Source organism: Melitaea cinxia, chromosome 6 (assembly GCF_905220565.1).
Source record: "Melitaea cinxia chromosome 6, ilMelCinx1.1, whole genome shotgun sequence".
NCBI classification, from domain to species: domain Eukaryota; kingdom Metazoa; phylum Arthropoda; class Insecta; order Lepidoptera; family Nymphalidae; genus Melitaea; species Melitaea cinxia.
In genome coordinates, this window is record NC_059399.1 from 17,291,430 (window position 1) to 17,314,196 (window position 22,767).

At 41.2% G+C, this 22,767-nt stretch overlaps 2 protein-coding genes across 2 annotated transcripts in view; one reads left to right on the top strand and one right to left on the bottom strand.

The window, feature by feature from the left end:
- Positions 1-22,767, top strand: part of LOC123654432 (exocyst complex component 4) — a 73,640-nt gene that overhangs the window by 44,495 nt on the left and 6,378 nt on the right. The window contains exons 9-16 of the mRNA XM_045590336.1: positions 12,564-12,729; positions 13,084-13,216; positions 13,492-13,641; positions 14,358-14,652; positions 15,771-15,902; positions 17,583-17,741; positions 18,311-18,448; positions 19,357-19,542. Coding sequence (XP_045446292.1) covers positions 12,564-12,729; positions 13,084-13,216; positions 13,492-13,641; positions 14,358-14,652; positions 15,771-15,902; positions 17,583-17,741; positions 18,311-18,448; positions 19,357-19,542 — 1,359 coding nt within the window. The remainder of the gene's footprint in view (positions 1-12,563; positions 12,730-13,083; positions 13,217-13,491; positions 13,642-14,357; positions 14,653-15,770; positions 15,903-17,582; positions 17,742-18,310; positions 18,449-19,356; positions 19,543-22,767) is intronic.
- On the bottom strand, positions 1,758-6,824 carry LOC123654435 (cytochrome P450 6B6-like). The gene is made up of 2 exons (XM_045590339.1): positions 5,332-6,824; positions 1,758-3,456 (listed from the first exon to the last, which is right to left on the bottom strand). Exons 1-2 carry the CDS (start codon positions 6,692-6,694, stop codon positions 3,278-3,280), a joined length of 1,542 nt encoding a protein of 513 aa, XP_045446295.1. The 5' UTR covers positions 6,695-6,824; the 3' UTR covers positions 1,758-3,277.

Below are 22,767 nucleotides of genomic sequence, written 5' to 3' on the forward strand. Positions count from 1 at the left end.
GTATTAAGTAAGTATATATTTCGTACTTTAATATATCAAATAAAATTAAAAGTAAAAAATCTTTTTACTAACTACGCATTATCAAAGATTACTCAAAAAGTAGTTATCAGATCTCGATAAAATTTATATGTCACCACATGATAATCATAAGCTTTTGATTAAATTAAAAATTATCTTAATCGGTATTCCCAGTAAAAAGTTATTGCGCATTTTCTAGAGTTTCCCTCGATTTCTCTGGGATCCCATCATCAGTGCCTAGTTTCTTTATCATGGTACCAAACAAGGGATATCCCCTTTCGAACAAAAAAAGAATTATCAAAATCGGTACATCCAGTAGAAAGTTATGCGGTATAATACAACGTCGGTCGACGAAAAAAGCGTCAAGTAAAAACGCATTATTAGATATAACTCGAAAAGTAGTTGTTAGATCTCAAATAAATTTAAATGGGACCAATTGGCACACACTACCTTTCGATTAAAAAAAAAATTGTCGAAATCGGTCCACACGGTCAAAAGTTATGATGTAACATACATAAAAAAAAAAATACAGTCGAATTGAGAACCTCCTCCTTTTTTGGAAGTCGGTTAAAAAAACAAGGTTTTATTTGAATACGCTAAAACGAAAAAAAAAATATTTTTTTTTTTTACTTTATAACTTTTACTATCTATTCTTATAAAGTAATTACATAATTTATGTGATATAAAAGCTGTTCCCGAGATTTGGGTATGTACTTGTATTTCTTTAGTTCGAAAATTTAAATCGTTAAAATCAATCACATCAAATTATTTCATTTACTTGTTTATCTAGACAAGTAAATCTCTCCAAACTAATTAAACAGTTTTGCGAAACACTTGTATTATCCGTTATGATTTCATTGTTTACTAGTAAATAAATTAAAAATGAAAAAAGAAATAGTGTTTATATGTCTGAACTATGATCAACGAAAACGTTGGAAGTAATTTATTGCAACACGGATGTGGATCGTTATTGTGATAAACGTAGATACGGTCACAATGTGGTCATCCTTATTCGCGTTATCTTGATCTTGTGGTAGTTTCGAGAATTTGAAAATAAAATGCTTGTTTACATCTTAAGCTACTCGTTTACATACATTATTTAGACATTGCATTGCATCCTTAATTACGTTGCGAATCGAAACTGAAAGAAGTTTGTTTTTTATGCAGTACCCAGAATATAATTTAAATAATGTGGGGTATTCAACAGTATCTTGGCTTCTCCAACTTCTGAAGAGACTAGAAATGTTTATAAATTAGACATAATATATTTAAAGAAACGTTGTTGTTTTAGTTAAGACCGATGGAGGTGACGTGGTCACTGTGTGACAAAACCTCCAATTTAAAAAAAAAAAATAAAATCCTTGATTATGTACGTTGTTAAAGATAAATACATAAATAGATATTTATCTTACATCCACCGCCGTCTTGGTCGTAAGGTGTAAATGAGGTACAGCACAGCAGGAAATATCCTGCTCGAAATCTGGAGCAGCCTGACTGCGGAGTGCCTACAGAAGATCACAGCTAAATAATACTGCTTTCAAGCAGTGTTGTGTACCTGTGGTGAGTAAATTGACCAGAGCTCCTGAGGGGGTTTGGGGTAAAGTCGACAACGCGTAAGCGATGCTTTTGGTGTTACAGGCGTCTACAGGCTACGGTGATCGCTTACCATCTTGTTCGCCGGTCTAGTTGTATAAAAAAAATTAAAACCCAAGCTGAATGGGGAAAATAAAACGAAATTAATATATTTAACGTTTAATATTATGATCCACATAAGAATTTTAAACATACGAGTTTGTATGTAATCGTTATTCAGCAGTAAATATTGCCATTATTTACTGCTAGATAACTTTTCTGTTTGCACAGCTAATTTTTAGTTACTTGCTATTTTTTATGGAAATCTATTAGAAACGAAAAAGATACAGAAAGATAAAAAAAGATAAACATATAGAAAGACAGAAATTCTTTACTATTCCTTAAAGCTGTATTAGTCGTTAAAAACTTAAATTTAAAAAAATCTGTTACCAAATTCATACTACTTAATTCATTGCCATTCTTCTGCTGTGTCGCAGTTGGACAAAAATATTTCAAAACATATTTGCATCTGATCTAAAATACTGTGGTATTGTTACGAATTTTCAGTCGGTTTTACTGAAGTCATTTTCTTTAACATCGCAATGCAAAATAAGAGAGAAATGAAATTTTTGCAATACCTTAGCGTGACGGTGAAGATTAATGAAAACGGATTAACGTAGCGATCAACATTAGTAGAACCAATAAATCAGCCTTTACAAGTCCACTGCTGGACGTAGGCCTCCCCTAATTTTCGCAACTCCGTCTGGTCCTGTGCCCTCTGAATCCAGCGGCTTCCCGCTGTCTTATTTCCTATCATTGGGGGGTTTTTAGCCATAGTCACCGCGCTTGGCAAAGCGTGTTGAGGACCGCATGTTATGACAATCAGAAGACGCTGCCCGTCTCCTGGAATTTTCCCACGATCACCTCTTACGACCTCACATGGCGGAACCGAATATAATTAGCAGAAGGAAACGAGGAAACAATTATGCGTACACAGGTTAATGCAGAAAACAGAAAAAATAACTGTATAAAGGACAATGGCCACGGGAGTATGAAAACTAAACCCAGGCTGAACAGATACAGAATGTAGCTAAAAATTATGGTGATAGTGGCTGATGAAAATATATGATATCATTTCCATCAAATTCGGTGGCTAAAAGTGGCTTAAGCTTACTTCTGAACTTAACCTACATTATCTTACGCAGTACCTACAAACTACTATACGTCACGATAATATGCAGTACATAATTTACTCTCAACTCACAACGGTAGCCTTATATCAAAAATAAAAAAAATATCTATGCTGCCAACTCAAATATTGCAGAATTTACTAATTAATTTTAACACAGAAGGTTCATTATTTTCATATTATCAATGGAAAAAATTTAATGAAAATTTAGGCTTCATACATATGAAACATCATGAATAATATTAAAAGCAATTCAAATGTTGCGACGAAAAATATTCATATACGCATGCTCACACATTTACACATTTTACTATTCTTATACTAACCTAGAATATAAAAACCCCACGCCTTTTTTTATTGAGTTAATTAAGTCAAAAAATAGTGAAAAGAATAAAAAACATTAGAAATCAAGATGAGCTATACATTATTATGCTCACTATCAAAGTTGTTCCGTATGCTTAATGTTACACAATTATAATATTGTTAAAAATAAAAAGATTATTTGCACGGTTTCCGTTCAATAAAGAGTAGTGGGAGACCACCTTTTATGGTTTGCACGATGCCCGAATTCGGATCGATAACTGGACGACGAACGGTGCTAGGTGCGGGCTTGACACTAAAGCGCGCTAAGATAGCTGCAAGTCCTGCTAGCGACTGCATGAATCCCAGTCGTTCTCCTGGAATAATCGTAATATTATTTGTAGAATAATTATTTCATCATATCAGCAATTAATCACAATCATCATCATATATATTAATACGCAAAGGTTAAGATTTTTGCCTCCCTTTTAGAAAAAAACCTTCCACAATTACTTCACATAAATTATATATCATTTTATAGATAATTGCTTGCTCTACCGCCATCCGCAACTAAAAAATTATTATTGCTTTTGTTTTTGTTTGCAGCTGCCCGGACAAACTGCGTTCTGTCAAAAGTTAATAGTATTTTTTTGTATTATAACCTTCCGTGGGCTTTAAGGAACATACAAAAAATAAATTAACCGAATTGCTCGACCCATTCTCGAGTTATGCACTTAGCAACATTCATTTTTATTTCTATACTAGCAGACCCGGAAGACTTTGTCATGCCCAGAAAACGGCTACCAAATTTGATAGCTTACATACCAATAGCAGCGCCACCTACTGGGTCCAATTGAGATAAAAACTACCATTTCTTCAAGTTAGACAAAATTACAGATGCTTACAAAATTTGATAAAAATTGATTCAGTAGTTTCAGAGCTACATACAGATAACAGCGCCACCTACTGGGTCCAATTGAGATTAAAACCACCATATCTTCCAAGTCAGACAAAATAACAGATGCTTACAAAATTTGATAAAAATTGATTCAGTAGTTTCAGAGTTACATACAGATAGAAGCGCCACCTACCGGGTCCAATTGAGATAAAAACTACCATATCTTCCAAGTCAAACAAAATTACAGATGCTTACAAAATTTGATAAAAATTGGTTCAGTAGTTTCGGAGTTACATACTGATAGCAGTGCCACCCACTAGGTTCGATTGAGATAAAAACTACCCTATCTCTCAAGTTGGACAAAATTATAAATGCATAAAAATTTTGATAAAAATTGGTTCAGTAGTTTCGGAGTTACATACCAATAGCAGCGCCACCTATCGGGTCCAATTAAAATACGTTTGGGTATAAATTAAAATACGGTCTACGAATAAGATCAATTTAATCATTAATAACTTACGTAAAATGCGCCCTAATATATTATTTAACATGAACTTTATTGAATAGCAATAATGTTCAAATTGACTCTACATTTTAGTCAGAAAACGTTTATATGGGAAAAAGAAAACGGTTGTTTTTAGGGTTTTCACGGAAATTATTCGAATTTTTCGCGACGTAGAAACCATTCTTGGACTTCAACGAACATTTAAAAAAAAAGAATTGGTAAAATTGGTCCAGGCGTTGTTGAGTTATACGCTTACTAACACATTTTACGATTCATTTTTATATATAAGAATAATATATAATAATAATAACAATGATATGACGGCTTTAATTTTGAAACAAAATCAACATGATTGACGGTCAGTAATTTTTTTATTAATTTAGCGCGAATTATTCGTACGGGTATTACTAGTATTTAGAAATACAGTAAATAGTTATAAATATTTTCGCAAAGATCATTGTTGTCATATTACGATCTCCTCAATACACAGTATCTTTTATGTGGAAGTTACTCCGCCGCTCTGGTGTTGTGGTGCGAGTGGTCGCCTAAAACACCGACAGTTGTGAGATCGATTCCCGCTCGGGATGGATATTTGTACTTTTACGAATATTTCTTTCCGGTTTGTTATCACGAATACCTCCTGGTACGGTCCAGGTTGTTATCATAAATACCTAAGAACGATCGTTACTGCAGCAGCGTGATGGATTAAGCTCCAATCCTTCTCCTACATGAAGAAAGATGCCAATTCCCAATAGTGGGATATTAAAAGCTGAATGCAATAAAATTAAAAAACAGCGGTCTTACATAAATAAGATAAAATTTATAAATTGTGATAAACGCTTAGTTTACCTATGCAAGCACGCGGTCCAAAACCAAATGGTAAATATACGCATTTGTTCTTCGCGTCAAAATTGGCTGGGTCAAATCTTTCCGGTCTAAATTCACTTGGATTATCAAAATATTTGGGATCATTTTGCATAGCTTGTACTGGTATAAACACTCTAACTCCTTCGTCTATGGTGAGATTTATTTCCTCGAAAGTATACTTCCGTGCACATTCTCTGATCAAGAAGCCTAGTGATGGGAAAACTCTCATTCCTTCCTTAAATGCCCATTCCAAATACGTCATCTCCTTAATAGCATCGTAGCTGAGTTTATTATCGTACTTCGCTAAAACTCTGTCTATCTCTTCATGAACTTTAGACTGCACTTCAGGGTGGTACGCTAGTTCATGGAGGGTGGTACTAGTCGCCGACGACGATGTTTCAAATCCAGCCGCAAAGAATACAAATACTTGTGCTGCCATTAATTCATCGTCCATCTCTAGTGTCGCAACTTCAGGCTTTCCGTCTGGTTTTGTTCTTTCAATAGACTCACCTACTATCGTACCCTTTTTCTTACACTCGAGTAAGAGATCTATAAAATCATTTCTCCCCGATGGTTCATAGTTTCTCTGCCTTTGAACTTCATCCACTAAACGAAGTAGTTGTTTTTCCACACTTGAAAATACTTTTAATTTTTTAAACAAAGTAGGAAATATCTCCTTTAGCACCATTACAACAACATCTCTAGGATTTCTTTTAAATATAGTGGCGCCGAGTTTTCTGAAAGCGGAGTTCTCGTCTTGAAGTGAATCGGTCTGAAGTCCAAAGCCACAGGCGCCTATAAAGTCCGTTGTGTAGCGAGCCATGAGTTCGCGAGCGTCGATTTCTGTCCCTGTAGTAGCGGCGGACAGAGCGCGCGCTTGAAGCTTCTCCGCGCGCTCCACGATCAGTGGAAACATGGCCTTCAGCTTGCCGCTCGTGAAGGCGGGCGTCATCCTCTGTCGCAGTAATCGCCATAAGTCTCCATCAGCAAAAAAAAGATTGCGTAGCATAGGCTCCACTGAATCTTTGGGATTGTTCAATCCACGCGGATAAAAGTAACTGAAATCTGTAATAAGTATCTTCTTGACTATGTCAGGATCTCGAATTATTAGTTCTGGTCGAGACGCTCGATAGAATCCTACTACTTTTTCATTTGGATATTTCCAATAATATTCACCAACTAATTCTGATACGCTAATTTGCACCAAAAAATTTCTCGCGTTGTTTCCAAAAAAGGGCAAAGGTTTGTCATGTTTTACTCCTTTCGACTCCCAATATTTATGGTTCCTTTTTCCGTACAAATAAAAGCCACATATTATAATTATAAATAACGCTAAGGTTATCATTTTGAAGAAAAAACACCGTTATTGTTTATGGCGAAGATGAGATAACACTAAACAATAAATCGGAAGACCAAGTACCGGAGCGGTCGTTATTTAAACGGTACAGTGAACTGCGCGATCTCGCTAACGTTCAGGTACTGAGTTGCGTGATGAGCGTATAGTAAGCTTAAGTCTATCTACGACCAACAAACATTAAGTTACGTATACTCAGTTTTTAATATACAAACAAAAGTCGTAAAAGCCTTTTCGATTAAAAATGTCTTTATATATTTTACTAAGTTAATGTAATAAAAGTATAGCTTTATTTATTTTAAAAATTGTTCCATATGTGGCCGAAGATAACTTGCGTTTTGTTAAGATTCCCACTTACAACTGGTTTTGTGTGCATAGTTGTATGTTTAAGTTCGTCCGGTGTATCAATCGTGCTATGTTATTCAATATTCAAACCAACAGATGCGGATGCACGTGTTTTGACAGTTCTATAAATAAATCTAGCGTAAACAAAGCTATAAAACAAACGATATATCAGTAAAAGTACCCGGTTGACCGAGCTAAGCTCGGTATTTTTAGTAAATCGTGTTTTTTGGAAATCATAAAGTATAAATACGAATTACATATTGATAAAATATGAATAATATTTTTCGATTTTACCGACATAATAATAAAAAATAAGAACAGTCTATTTAAATAAAAAATAGCGAGTGCAATTAGAAAAAGAAAAAGAAAAAATAATTGATCAGGAACATGTGGATTTGAACCATGATCTTCTCGGTTGATCCCGAGCGGCCGATTTCCCACCGAGCTATTTCAACTACATTGACTTACTCGAAATTTACCTTCGTATTCTAACGATATTTTTTTCGATTCCTAAAAACAGGGATAAAACGACATTTCCTGAAAATGAATCCTAGCTAGATAGATTTATCTCCCCCGAAACCCCCTAAATACTAAATTTTATGAAAATCGTTGGAGCCGTTTCCGAGATTCAGATTCTATATATATATATATATATATATATATATATACAAGAATTGCTCGTTTAATAGTATAAGATACGATTAAAAGTTTTGATCTGACTGATCACAGCTAAATAATACTGTTTTCAAGAAATGTTGTGTTCCTCTGATGAGTGAGGCCACAGCTACTGGGTAGGGTCGGTAACGCGCTTGCAATGTTTCTGCTGTTGTAGTCGTCTATAAGTTAATCGCCTACCATCAGGTAGGCCGTACGCTTGTTTGTCGATCTAGTTCTATAAAAAAATAGTAATTATTACGCCATGATCGTTTTATTCATATAAGATTTCGTTTTTTAAATTACATCACAACATAATATTTTTAAATTAAAACGTATCAATATTATAATAGTTTTATTATAATTATAAAGTTTGTTATTTTATCTTTAAATGAAACATAAGTACATACTACGAACAAACAAATAATGGTATAATGTACGAGAAATCCTTACACAACACAATATTCTGGACATGTATAAGTTAATATTTGTATAGTCAATTGCGCGTTAGTTATCTAAAAGGATAATAATAAAGCTCTGATCCTTCTCCTACGTAGGGAAAGAGGCCTATGCCCAGTAGTGGGATATTACAGGCTGAAGCGATATATCTAAAATCTTCTTCTATATAAATAAAAATGAATGTTGCTAAGCGCATAACTCGAGAATGGCTCGACCAATTTGGCTAATTTATTTTTTTGTGTGTTTCTTAAGGCCCACGGAAGGTTTAAACACTAAAAAAAATAATAATTAATTTTTACTGTAACTTTGACAGAACGAAGTCTATCCGGGCAGCTAGTAAAGAATAATAAGAAAATGACTTTTTACTAATTTTTGGCAACATGAGTGTGATAATTATGACATATTATTTAATATATTATAGTTTTTTTTTTTTACTTTTAACCTTAACCGAAAAAGGATGTTTTGCGATAATTTTTGTCAATTTAAATCGGTTCTATTTTGAAATTAAAAAAAATATATATTTCCAAAGTAGATGAAAAGAAAAATTAATTAACATTATACGTATAATACGTTTATTGCACGTTTTATTTTTTGTTTCGTACAGCCATATAAAATGCGTTGAAGCTCTGATGATGAGATCTGGAAATATTCGATAGAACTCCTTTTATTATACACACTTCGAACCATCGCGGTCTACTGCTGGACATTGGCCTTCCCAAGCTCACGCCAATCATTCCGGTTTCATACAGCCTTTGCCAGCAATCCCGCTAACTACATTATGCTTTTTAGTAACTTGTTCCAACTAGTAGTTAGGTTACTTACTGCTTCGAAAAATTATTCTATTGATAGTAAAAAGTAAGTAATCAACTTTTCACCATTACGTCACATAAATTACAGACTAATTGATTGCCCTGCCACAACAAAAAAAAAATTATAGCTTTCGTTTTTGTAATAAATTTATTAATTACAAAAATTATTTAGTGCGAATTATTCGCACGGGTATTGCTAGTAGTTACTTAATAATCGAAAGTGAGTATAAAAGAGAATATATGTGTTCAAATGTTTTAATAAGGTATATTTTTGTATTTATTTTCGGTCTAGAGGTCTGTCCTTGTCGGTCTCCTCACCGTTCCTCGAAGTGCACTTAAAGATCGATCCCGGTTGTTATCATTGATACCTAATTGCGATCGTTATTCCTAGGAGAGGTGCCGAGGAGGAGGTAGGAGCAACGTGATGGATTAAGCTCCAACCCTTCTCCTACATTAAAAAAATGACCATATATCCAGCAGTGGGATGTTTGTTAGGTTCAGTCAGTTAGCCTATTGCAGTCCACTACTGGACATAGGCCTCCCCAAGTTCGCGACAGACATTATAAAAGATAGTTATAAAATAAATAAATTTCTAAAATAAAAGGAGCCTATGTTACTCCTTATTACATCAGCTATCTGCCAGTGAAAGTGACAAAAATTGTAAAAATTATATTTTGGTATATGCACCGTGTATACATTCATACGCATTTAGTAAAAAACGGTTATTTTAATATTAAAAACGGCCACTACGATTTTATTTATTTATATCTTTAAATGAAACAAGTACACACTTAAAGGCCTTCTACACGGTCGGGATCGACCGCCGACCGTCGTGTTCTTGGTCGGGTCAACCAATTTTTGTATTCATTCTACACGGTCGGTGGTTGACTCAACTTGTACCAACTTGACCAAGGACACGATGGACGGCGGTCGATCCCGACCGTGTAAAAGGCCTTTTAGAAGAAACAAAGAGTACGTAGAATAGTGTACGAGAAATCCTTATGCCAACACAATATTCAATATTCGATACAAAGAATAATATGTGCACAGTAAATATCGTATTACTAATTACTTTATGATTTTATTAAAACTGCTCTATAGTCTTGCCTGTATTTACTATGATTAAAATGACTTATAGATAAATACAGGGGTCACAATAATTGCACATGTAAATTAACGTACCTATATAATATTTACCTGCAGTAACGCTAAGTCATAATTATTGCGCAAATACGAACGGGGCTATTCTCAGGGGTGTAAAATATAAAAAAATGCTATGCTTTTGAATATCTAAAATGTCTATAAGAATGATATTTGTGTTAATTAACGAAAAAAACCGACTTCAATTACATCGACAAGTAATAAAACGTAGGTAGACGAAAAAATAGTAAGTAATACGTATTATTGACTAGCCCGTTGGCGCAATTTGTAGTGACTCTGGTTTCTGTTCCGCGTATTATTTCTGTGTATATTGATCAAAAAAAATTAGCTATAATAATAATAATAATTTAATTCAGACATATTTCCATATCTTTTGTTGTTGTTGTTGTTTACATTTTTTTCCTAAACTATGTTAGTTTCAACAATTGTGACCAAACAAATTATACCAAATCAAAAATCAATAACTATATAATATAACAGTCGGCTGTTACCTGTAAACACAAGTATTAAGTTGCTTAACATAGGAACAGTCAACCGTATGAGAATGTTATAAGATATTTATATTTATTTATATTATTAAACAGAACCCAAAAAGTATTTGCTAGTTCTCGATTAAATGACACCACATGACACCACCTTTCGATAAAAAAAATAATAATCAATCCCCGCGAAAATTGTGAAGCGAATGAATATTTTCAAGTATTGGTACATTTCGACAAATTTTAAAGTATTTTAGTCAAATATCTGATAAAACAATATCAAGTGACAAATATCTAATGTATAAAATTCTCGTCTCGCGGTGTTTGTAGTTAAACTTCTCCGAAATGGCTTGACCGATTCTCATGAAATTTGGTGTGCATATTGAGTAGGTCTGAGAATCGAACAACATATATTTTTCATGCCGACCGGTGGCGGGATAACCATCCAACTGCTGGCTTTGAAAAACACAGGCCGAAGACGGACAGCGGCGTCTTCGGTGCGACAAAGCCAGTACTGCGGTCACCAACCCGCCTGCCTAGCGTGGTGACTATGGGCAAAACACATGAGTTCACGTTGTTTTTGGCGTAAACTTGTGGAGGCCTATGTCCAGCAGTGGACTGTATAGGCTGTAATGATGATATTTTTCATACCCCTAAGCTATAAGGGGGGGAGGGGGTTATGAGGGCTTATAAAATATTATGAAATTTCGTGTGCATATCGGGTAGGTCTGAGAATCGGCCAACATCTATTTTTCATTCCCCTAAGTTATAGGGGGGGGGGGGGGTTGAGAACGTTAATAAAATATATGACAAAACGTTTGCGGGGTCAGCTAGTTAGTTAATAAAACTCTTTTGTCTTGTGGCATCAACAACAAAAAGTCGTTAGTAGCGTTCACTCGTGTTGAGATAATGATTGTAATCAATGAGGACGTTAGAAGTAATTTATGATAACTAGTTTCTGGGTTATTATTTATGATATACCCGCGACTATGTTCGTGATAGCAATCCCCTTTATTAAGCCCAGAAGATGAAGTATATACGCAGGCTTACGATGTGGCGTTGTTTAAAATGTAGGTACTTACTAGTCTTTGTACGATGGGTTACAATTTTGAATAGCTCATGGAATAAATAAGTCTGAGAGAATTGACTTTCATCTTATATCCTAAGAGAATAGTGCTTAAATATTACGGCGCCACCCGCACATTGCTACCACAGAGTTAGGAGGAAATCGGTTACTTTTTTATTTATTGGAACGAGTTCCTTACGGCAGGCTTGACATTTGGCTGGGCGAGCGAACTGAAAAAAATGTGATACTAAAAACCATAAGAAAAATATATAACGGAAGTGATCAGTGACACGACTGTATAATATGACGTTTGTAAAACTAAAATATTACTAGTAAACTTTTTTTAAGTTTTTTATTTATATGCATCGAAACTTTTCCCAGATAGCAGCGCAAGTGCTGTTGATATTGGGTTACAAAATACAAAATCGTATCACCTTTTAAATGTCCAGAATCCACAGTGTTCATAGAAACTGTAACACTGATAGAAGCAATTAAATTTGTTGCCATTTTGTTGCACGTAATGTTCTAAGTACTTACTTTGCAGTCACTTCTTCAAATGTTTACTATCAATTAATTGCCATAATTTTAAAGATAAAAGTGGCTTCACTCTCATGTTATCAAGATAAAAGCTATTTTGATATGGATCCTAGATCCTGTATTCTAATAATAAAGCATTTCTACCTAACTATGGCTTAAATAACATGTCTATGTATTTTGATAAAACTTTATTACCGTTGCGCAAGCCCCGTTATACACTTTTATTATTATTCTTCTGTATTATCATAGCGTAATGGACTGATGAATGGTCTATTTCTAAAGAAGTTTCAGTAGTGTGGTCTAAAGCATACTTGTTTTTTTTTTCTAATCCCACATATTTTCTCGTTCAGATGCAACTACTGTTGACGGAATACTTGGAAATAGAGAGCGTTAACCTGGCAGCGCAACGTTCTAGCGCGAACACCGCTGACAGCAACGCACCAGAACTACGCCTTTCCGATTACTTCTCGAAGAAACGACCGCAAAGACGCCGAGACAAACTTTTCAAACTTACTGGTGAGATATTATTGTTCAATACTAGCCGACTCGTAGACGTCCAGTCTTGTGAACTGTCGAACTCGTGAATTTGTAATAATCGATAAGATTTGTGAATTTTTTTTTTTTGATTTATTGTGCAATTTTTTTATTTTTTATTTTTCATTCAGTTAGAACCTTTTATAAAGTATTAAAAAACTTAAAGTGTCTTAGAATTGGTCCAGCCGTTCTGGAACCTTCCGTTTCAGAAAAGCTTTTCTTTCTCTTATTTTTAGTAGAACCTAAAATCTTCAGATTGTTCTATCGAGAGGACGTTCTATTGACGATATTCTATTAATATCAAGTTGAAAGTAAATTTTAATTTAATATGAAAAGTGGCGACGCCACCGGTGTCGAGCGCTGTATCGCGCAGACAGCGCTACCCGCTCGTCTGTCGTCCGAACCCTGCGCTTCTACATGCTGCGCTACCAGCGCTGCATGCGCTTTGTGCACATCTTGAAAGACCTGGGTAAGTATTAGACCTGTAGGAACAAATTCTTAGTTCTTACAAAAGTTTTTGGTTAATTAGAATTAGTCTTCTACCATAACATCTTTTGGTATAATGGTTTACAATTGTGCCAAAAGATAACAGGTAATTTCGCCAATGATGCTTATTAAAATTGTGCGAAAGGGGTAACAACTTAAAAATAATTAAGTTAAAGCTTTAGCTGTTTTTTCGTCTAGTTAGGTGTATCGAAAATGTTATTTAAAATTGTTATATTATCTTTCTCCATCAACCGCTAGGGGTAGTGAGTGCTCACTGCGTGCCTTCATCTCGGATTATGTACGGTGGGGTGAAAGCGAGCGACTAGCTCAGAGTGCTCGTATGACTATCGACACCGCTATGAGAGCCCCCGCCGCTTGGAGAGAACGTGCGGTGCCGCCGGACCACACGTGAGTACTACTGCAAGAGATATATTGCTGTTATGACCTAAAATCTTTACTTGTAACAGCTATATAACAGAGTTGCCATGTTTTAAAGTTTTATTTTTATTTTTATTTATTTGTATTTGGGAAACAAACAGTACAACATAACTCAAATAATAAAAGATAACAACGATATATCGCACAGACCAGTTAAGTTTCCACCAATAACCAATACAAACAAGAAGCAGAAAGTAAAAAATGAGATACAAATTCAAATAATAATTCAAATAATCAAATACGATGTTGAAACTCATACAATTAAATTCTTAAAAATTAATTATATAAATAAAAATCATCAAATAATTTCTTAAAAATTAAATATATAAATAAATATTACCAATTAAATTCTTTACCAATTAAATTCTTTACCAATTATTACCAATTAAGTTCCTCTTGTCTCTCAGTAGAGTAGCTAGTAAAAGCTTAAATGACACTGCTCAAATATCGTTTGCCTAGTACTATGAGTGCTATCTAATGTCAAGACAATATCGGCCTTATTTTGTCGGCTCTCAGTCCACGATCAATTGTCAGCATTTAAATCGTAGAAACCAAGTACAAACCAAGTTTGACAATTGAAATTGCTTTAATATCGCTTCAGTCGTGGTCGTCTATAATATCTATGGGACGTTTAATAATGAACTCGGAATCAAAGGTCAAAATTTAAAATTCGAACGTTGCTTTAGTGACGCTGAACGACGGCGGCCAATATTCGCGTGTTGCCTGGAGGCGTGGGGCGCTGTGCGGGATAGTGCGCTTGCAGCGCGGCGCTGTGGCGCTTGTGGAGGACTTGCAGCGCTGCGGGCTACCGATGCAGCGCTTTCGGCGCTGTTAACGCACTGTCGCGCCGCGCATGCGCGTCTAGCCCCTTCACCACCGGCGCGTGCAGCGCGATGGATGGCTGATGACGATATTGTCCGCTTCCTACAAACTTTGCCCAATTATCGCGCTGCCGTCGACCGCACTGACTACACCGAGCAGGTTAGTTTATTTTTTTTAAGTATTACTAGGGCCTATAAACGTTGGCAAACTATCGCGCTGCTGTCGAATGCACTAAATACAATAAGCATGTTTTTTTTTAAAGTATGACAGGCTTAAAATTGTGCGCAACTACCGCGCTGCCATCGACCGTCATAACTACACCGAGCAGGTTCTTGTCTTTTGTTCTTATTTCTTAAGTATGACTAGCGCCTGCAAACGTTGACCAAGTACTGACACATTGATGCACAATGAGCAGGTTTCTCTATGTGACTAGGGTTGTAAACAAAAGCATGGCCCACGTGAAGGTAAGCGGTTACCTTAGACTATATACGCCTGCAACACCAGAAGTATCATAGGTTGGTTGCCGACCCTATCTCTAAACCTCCCCAGAAGATTTGGCCATCTTACCCACCGCAGGAACACAATACTACTTAAAAGCAGTGATATTTAGCAATAACCTGTAAAGTTGAGATAGTTTTCTATTTGGGCAACAACTTATTTTGAGTCGTAAATTTCCTGCTGTGCCATACCTCATACAGAGTCACATCCAAACTTAAGTACTAAAGTTTTGTAACGTACTCTTTGAACTATTGTGCGTTCAACGAGCCGAGATACCAAATGTAAACAAACCAAATGCGAGGTCATTCAACTATGCAGGGTTTTGTAACTTTTTTTTTACTTACACAAAAATTTTAAATGTAAAATATATTTATATTTTGTAATTACTGAATTAAATATAATTAATTAAATATAATTATGTATTTAAGATTTGATACTTCTTAAATAATAATTATCGAAATATAAAAATCACCCGAGCGCTTCGGGACACGAAATGAAATAAAAATAAATGAAAATAATGAAACAAATACAAAGGGCCGTATGCGGTCCGATTGTTTTCAAGGCCAGTTAAAATATCGTTCGACATTGCAGAGAGACGTGCAGCAGATAGCAAACAAACTAGATAGAAAGAGATAGACTACATTTTGTTTATTCCGTCGTCGCTACGAAAAAATGATGGGCTTTGTTTACATTTGGTATCTCTTCTCGTTGAACAGACTATAACTAACTTTCACATTATTGCAGTAAATTTAAGTTTATCATAATGTTCTATCACATAGGAGTTGAAACAAGCGTACGAGCGGGAAGCGGAGATCCTCGGGACAAGTCTAGGCGATGGTGAAGTTTCCAGTCGCGAGATAGTCGCCGATATCAACACATTAGTAGATTTAGCACTGCTATGTGAAAGTATGGTAAGTTATTATTTACAGCCCCGCATAATAGCCATCATTTTGCATTGTAACAGCTTTTATTCATAAAATCTTGTCAAAGTATTGTTTATTACGCTGTAGCGACATCTATCGCGCGACATACAAACTAGAGAAAACTGACGTATCCTACATCGCGCTATCAAAGTTATCAAAGTGATTGAGTATATATACACCCGACAACAACTGTTGGGGGAGGGGCAGTAGCCCACCAGACATAATAACCGTCTGGTCGGAGGATCCTCCCTTTGCGATGGCGGACAAGAAACTCAACACCTTTATCCGTTTCACCCTTTGATGCTCTTAATAGTTATAGCTAAAATAATACGTTCTCCACTGTATCTCTGCGGGATTATATCATAAAATAAACTGATCGAGCAGTAACAATAGCAGTTAACGTGCTTTTCTACAGAACTGAATTTCCAATTTAAGGAATGATAATCTGAACTGAAGTGAAAAATAGAAAATAATTAATAAATATATGTTCATAAAAGAAGAGGGCTTAAAGTTTAATTCTATGGAACCCCAATTTTGCGCATAGATCCAAAAGTCTCTTTGTTTAAGATCATTTTTATAGTTTTGTATAAGTTTTTCTATTATTTACTACAAGATGGCGTTAGTAGAAGATTAAATCGCGCTATCATTTGTTTTATATTATAACATATGAAGAAACGAAATTTGTTTTGTAAGGAGAGATAAGGCCAAGCGAGAGGTCAAGGGTGACAAGTAGGCCTTAACCGTTAACTCTTAGTTTAAAATAGTTCAATAAATCTCGTCTTAACCACAGTTCAAACCCGGTAGTTTTATTTAAAAAGTGGATTCAGTGCAACGCTACCGGGCCCCTTAATCACTCTTTCATGTTGTCCTGTCAAACTGTCATGTTTCATTCAAGTAATAAAATATGAAGTAATGTAGTCGAGTGCTTTGCCTTCAACTCTGTAATATTCAAGTGAAAATAAAAAAGTGGTGAATTATCTGTGGCTTTTGTGAATTATATACCTGGTCAAAAATATAATTATTTGAAAATAGAATATTTTTAAATATGACAAGGGTTCACTTCCTAACAATATTCCTCTGTTAATATAATATGTGAATTATCCTTATAGGAGTCTATCTCACGTACAGGTTTCAAATTTAATATAGAAATATCTTTATAGAAACCTAATTTGCAGTACTACTTACCCTAACCTCCTTCAAAATGATTTAATTTTCCACATAATCAAATGCTATTGATAAATCACTGACCAGACCGTTTGCAGTCTATGAATTCTCTCAAACATGTCATATATGCTTCAGAACTGATAGATTTTATAGCATTGATATTGCTATTTGCGAAAAATTACAATAATATTTAAATTAAAAAGAAATGAAATATATTTTTTTCTAATACTTTGACTAAATAAAGAAGAATGTCTTGAAAATTTAGTTAAAATAAATATAATATCGTTAGCGTCTTCGGTACGACAAAACCAGCTCTGCGGTCACCAACCCGCCTGCCCAGCGTGGTAAATATGGGCAAAACACATGAGTTCACGCGGTTCATTTTTGGCGCGAACTTGTGGAGGCCTATGTTCAGCAGTGGACTGCGATAGACTGATGTGTGTGTGTGTAAAGTGAAGCTCCCACCGATTCGGAATGTAGATTTCTTTGGTTATGTCTATTTAGGATTGGTTAAGCACGAATATGAAGACGATACCAAACATCGTGGGTACACCAACTGCGGGTGGACTGAAACTGACTGAAAAATTCCTTAACGATTTGGCCTCCACTGCTGCCGTGTTTGAAGAAATCGCGCAAAAGTGTTTGGTCTTCTTGCATTTGGAGGTGAGTTTCTCTTCTGATTTTGGTCTTAGTTTTTAGAACGATAAATGCTTAAACAGTTTATTGGAATATTTTGATAAAATTGTTTTGTTTGTTTTTGGACTTATCGGTAATTTTCATGTTTACTATTGACATTATGTTTTCGAGGCAAAATGTTTTCTAACGCTCCTTGCTTTAGATTTTGCTAGCTCTTTCTAAAAAACTATAACTTCATTTCGCACGAAATCTTTACACGCGATGAGAGCATTTAAATGATAATTTGTTATATTCAGTGTTAATGATATTTCTTTTCGTCACTTTGCTTGAATAATAAAATGAAATATCGTGCTCAAAATTTGGAGGAACCAGCCTGGGGATACCTCTCAACCTTACAAAAGATCACAGCTAAATAATACTGCTTTCAAACTTTCCTGTGGTGAGTAAGGTGGCCAGAACTGGGGAGATAAACGCGCTTGCAATGCTTCTGGTGTTGCAGGCTTCTATGGATTACGGTTTCCGCTCACCATCAGGTGGACCGGATGTTTGTTTACCGACCTAGTGGTATTAAAAATTTAAAAAAAAAAACTGTCCAGATGCGCATCGAATGTTTCCATTACCTGGGCCAGGAAGAAAGTGGTGATGAGGAAGGTGGTGGTGCTGCTCGCCTTGCGACTCGTCTGCTCGCCTTTCACGAACAAGCCACTGCACTGCTGGCGCCCTCTGCACTCGCGGTGAGAATTACCACTATCCTCCTCCTACCTCCACTATCACAATCACTACCACTTTCACTATCTCTACCACTATCACTACCACTATCTCTACCACTATTTACCTCCTCTCTTATTAAAAAAAACTATCTCTACCACTACCACTACCGCTACCACTAACACTACCACTACCACTACCGCTACATTATAAGTTACCTAGAAAAGAGATATCAAACTGTAGAGATATCATGAGTAGACGGATCTAAGATACGAATCATTATTCAAATTGCCATTCAGAACGCGTTCTCGGACCTGTGGGTGTGGCTGTGGCTGTGGGTGTGGCTGTGGCTGTGGGTGTGGCTGTGGCTGTGGGTGTGGCTGTGGCTGTGGCTGTGGGTGTGGCTGTGGGTGTGGCTGTGGCTGTGGCTGTGGGTGTGGCTGTGGGTGTGGCTGTGGCTGTGGCTGTGGGTGTGGCTGTGGGTGTGGGTGTGGGTGTGGCTGTGGCTGTGGCTGTGGGTGTGGGTGTGGCTGTGGCTGTGGGTGTGGCTGTGGCTGTGGCTGTGGCTGTGGGTGTGGCTGTGGCTGTGGGTGTGGCTGTGCGTGTGACTGTGCGTGTAGCTGTGCGTGTGGCTGTGCGTGTGGCTGTGCGTGTGGCTGTGCGTGTGGCTGTGCGTGTGGCTGTGCGTGTGGCTGTGCGTGTGGCTGTGCGTGTGGCTGTGGATGTGGCTGTGGGTGTGGCTGTGGCTGTGGGTGTGGCATGGGTGTGGCTGTGTGTGTGGCTGTGTGTGTGGCTGTGTGTGTGGCTGTGGGTGTGGCTGTGGCTGTGGCTGTGGGTGTGTGTGTGGGTGTGTGTGTGTGTAGTAAGTAATGAGCGGCGTAAGTGAGAAGATATCTCAGTGTGTCGTACGATCACGTGTGTGTTAAATGTGCAGTACGTGATGGGTGGCGTGGGCGAGATGATGTCGGCGGCGGTGGTGTGGCGCTGGCAGAGCGAGCGCGGTGCGGGGGCGGGCACGCGGCTGGCGGCGCTGCGGCACTGCCTCGCCGCGCTGCAGCTGCCGCACGACGGACTGCACGCCGCCACCGCCTACCTGCAGCTGCTGGCCTGCACGCCCGAGGTGAGTGTGAGTGTGTGTACAGTACATAGTGAGCGGCGCTGCGGCACTGCCTCGCCGCGCTGCAGCTGCCGCACGACGGACTGCACGCCGCCACCGCCTACCTGCAGCTGCTGGCCTGCACGCCCGAGGTGAGTGTGAGTGTGTGTACAGTACATAGTGAGCGGCGCTGCGGCACTGCCTCGCCGCGCTGCAGCTGCCGCACGACGGACTGCACGCCGCCACCGCCTACCTGCAGCTGCTGGCCTGCACGCCCGAGGTGAGTGTGAGTGTGTGTACAGTACATAGTGAGCGGCGCTGCGGCACTGCCTCGCCGCGCTGCAGCTGCCGCACGACGGACTGCACGCCGCCACCGCCTACCTGCAGCTGCTGGCCTGCACGCCCGAGGTGAGTGTGAGTGTGTGTACAGTACATAGTGAGCGGCGCTGCGGCACTGCCTCGCCGCGCTGCAGCTGCCGCACGACGGACTGCACGCCGCCACCGCCTACCTGCAGCTGCTGGCCTGCACGCCCGAGGTGAGTGTGAGTGTGTGTACAGTACATAGTGAGCGGCGCTGCGGCACTGCCTCGCCGCGCTGCAGCTGCCGCACGACGGACTGCACGCCGCCACCGCCTACCTGCAGCTGCTGGCCTGCACGCCCGAGGTGAGTGTGAGTGTGTGTACAGTACATAGTGAGCGGCGCTGCGGCACTGCCTCGCCGCGCTGCAGCTGCCGCACGACGGACTGCACGCCGCCACCGCCTACCTGCAGCTGCTGGCCTGCACGCCCGAGGTGAGTGTGAGTGTGTGTACAGTACATAGTGAGCGGCGCTGCGGCACTGCCTCGCCGCGCTGCAGCTGCCGCACGACGGACTGCACGCCGCCACCGCCTACCTGCAGCTGCTGGCCTGCACGCCCGAGGTGAGTGTGAGTGTGTGTACAGTACATAGTGAGCGGCGCTGCGGCACTGCCTCGCCGCGCTGCAGCTGCCGCACGACGGACTGCACGCCGCCACCGCCTACCTGCAGCTGCTGGCCTGCACGCCCGAGGTGAGTGTGAGTGTGTGTACAGTACATAGTGAGCGGCGCTGCGGCACTGCCTCGCCGCGCTGCAGCTGCCGCACGACGGACTGCACGCCGCCACCGCCTACCTGCAGCTGCTGGCCTGCACGCCCGAGGTGAGTGTGAGTGTGTGTACAGTACATAGTGAGCGGCGCTCCGGCACTGCCTCGCCGCGCTGCAGCTGCCGCACGACGGACTGCACGCCGCCACCGCCTACCTGCAGCTGCTGGCCTGCACGCCCGAGGTGAGTGTGAGTGTGTGTACAGTACATAGTGAGCGGCGCTGCGGCACTGCCTCGCCGCGCTGCAGCTGCCGCACGACGGACTGCACGCCGCCACCGCCTACCTGCAGCTGCTGGCCTGCACGCCCGAGGTGAGTGTGAGTGTGTGTACAGTACATAGTGAGCGGCGCTGCGGCACTGCCTCGCCGCGCTGCAGCTGCCGCACGACGGACTGCACGCCGCCACCGCCTACCTGCAGCTGCTGGCCTGCACGCCCGAGGTGAGTGTGAGTGTGTGTACAGTACATAGTGAGCGGCGCTGCGGCACTGCCTCGCCGCGCTGCAGCTGCCGCACGACGGACTGCACGCCGCCACCGCCTACCTGCAGCTGCTGGCCTGCACGCCCGAGGTGAGTGTGAGTGTGTGTACAGTACATAGTGAGCGGCGCTGCGGCACTGCCTCGCCGCGCTGCAGCTGCCGCACGACGGACTGCACGCCGCCACCGCCTACCTGCAGCTGCTGGCCTGCACGCCCGAGGTGAGTGTGAGTGTGTGTACAGTACATAGTGAGCGGCGCTGCGGCACTGCCTCGCCGCGCTGCAGCTGCCGCACGACGGACTGCACGCCGCCACCGCCTACCTGCAGCTGCTGGCCTGCACGCCCGAGGTGAGTGTGAGTGTGTGTACAGTACATAGTGAGCGGCGCTGCGGCACTGCCTCGCCGCGCTGCAGCTGCCGCACGACGGACTGCACGCCGCCACCGCCTACCTGCAGCTGCTGGCCTGCACGCCCGAGGTGAGTGTGAGTGTGTGTACAGTACATAGTGAGCGGCGCTGCGGCACTGCCTCGCCGCGCTGCAGCTGCCGCACGACGGACTGCACGCCGCCACCGCCTACCTGCAGCTGCTGGCCTGCACGCCCGAGGTGAGTGTGAGTGTGTGTACAGTACATAGTGAGCGGCGCTGCGGCACTGCCTCGCCGCGCTGCAGCTGCCGCACGACGGACTGCACGCCGCCACCGCCTACCTGCAGCTGCTGGCCTGCACGCCCGAGGTGAGTGTGAGTGTGTGTACAGTACATAGTGAGCGGCGCTGCGGCACTGCCTCGCCGCGCTGCAGCTGCCGCACGACGGACTGCACGCCGCCACCGCCTACCTGCAGCTGCTGGCCTGCACGCCCGAGGTGAGTGTGAGTGTGTGTACAGTACATAGTGAGCGGCGCTGCGGCACTGCCTCGCCGCGCTGCAGCTGCCGCACGACGGACTGCACGCCGCCACCGCCTACCTGCAGCTGCTGGCCTGCACGCCCGAGGTGAGTGTGAGTGTGTGTACAGTACATAGTGAGCGGCGCTGCGGCACTGCCTCGCCGCGCTGCAGCTGCCGCACGACGGACTGCACGCCGCCACCGCCTACCTGCAGCTGCTGGCCTGCACGCCCGAGGTGAGTGTGAGTGTGTGTACAGTACATAGTGAGCGGCGCTGCGGCACTGCCTCGCCGCGCTGCAGCTGCCGCACGACGGACTGCACGCCGCCACCGCCTACCTGCAGCTGCTGGCCTGCACGCCCGAGGTGAGTGTGAGTGTGTGTACAGTACATAGTGAGCGGCGCTCCGGCACTGCCTCGCCGCGCTGCAGCTGCCGCACGACGGACTGCACGCCGCCACCGCCTACCTGCAGCTGCTGGCCTGCACGCCCGAGGTGAGTGTGAGTGTGTGTACAGTACATAGTGAGCGGCGCTGCGGCACTGCCTCGCCGCGCTGCAGCTGCCGCACGACGGACTGCACGCCGCCACCGCCTACCTGCAGCTGCTGGCCTGCACGCCCGAGGTGAGTGTGAGTGTGTGTACAGTACATAGTGAGCGGCGCTGCGGCACTGCCTCGCCGCGCTGCAGCTGCCGCACGACGGACTGCACGCCGCCACCGCCTACCTGCAGCTGCTGGCCTGCACGCCCGAGGTGAGTGTGAGTGTGTGTACAGTAC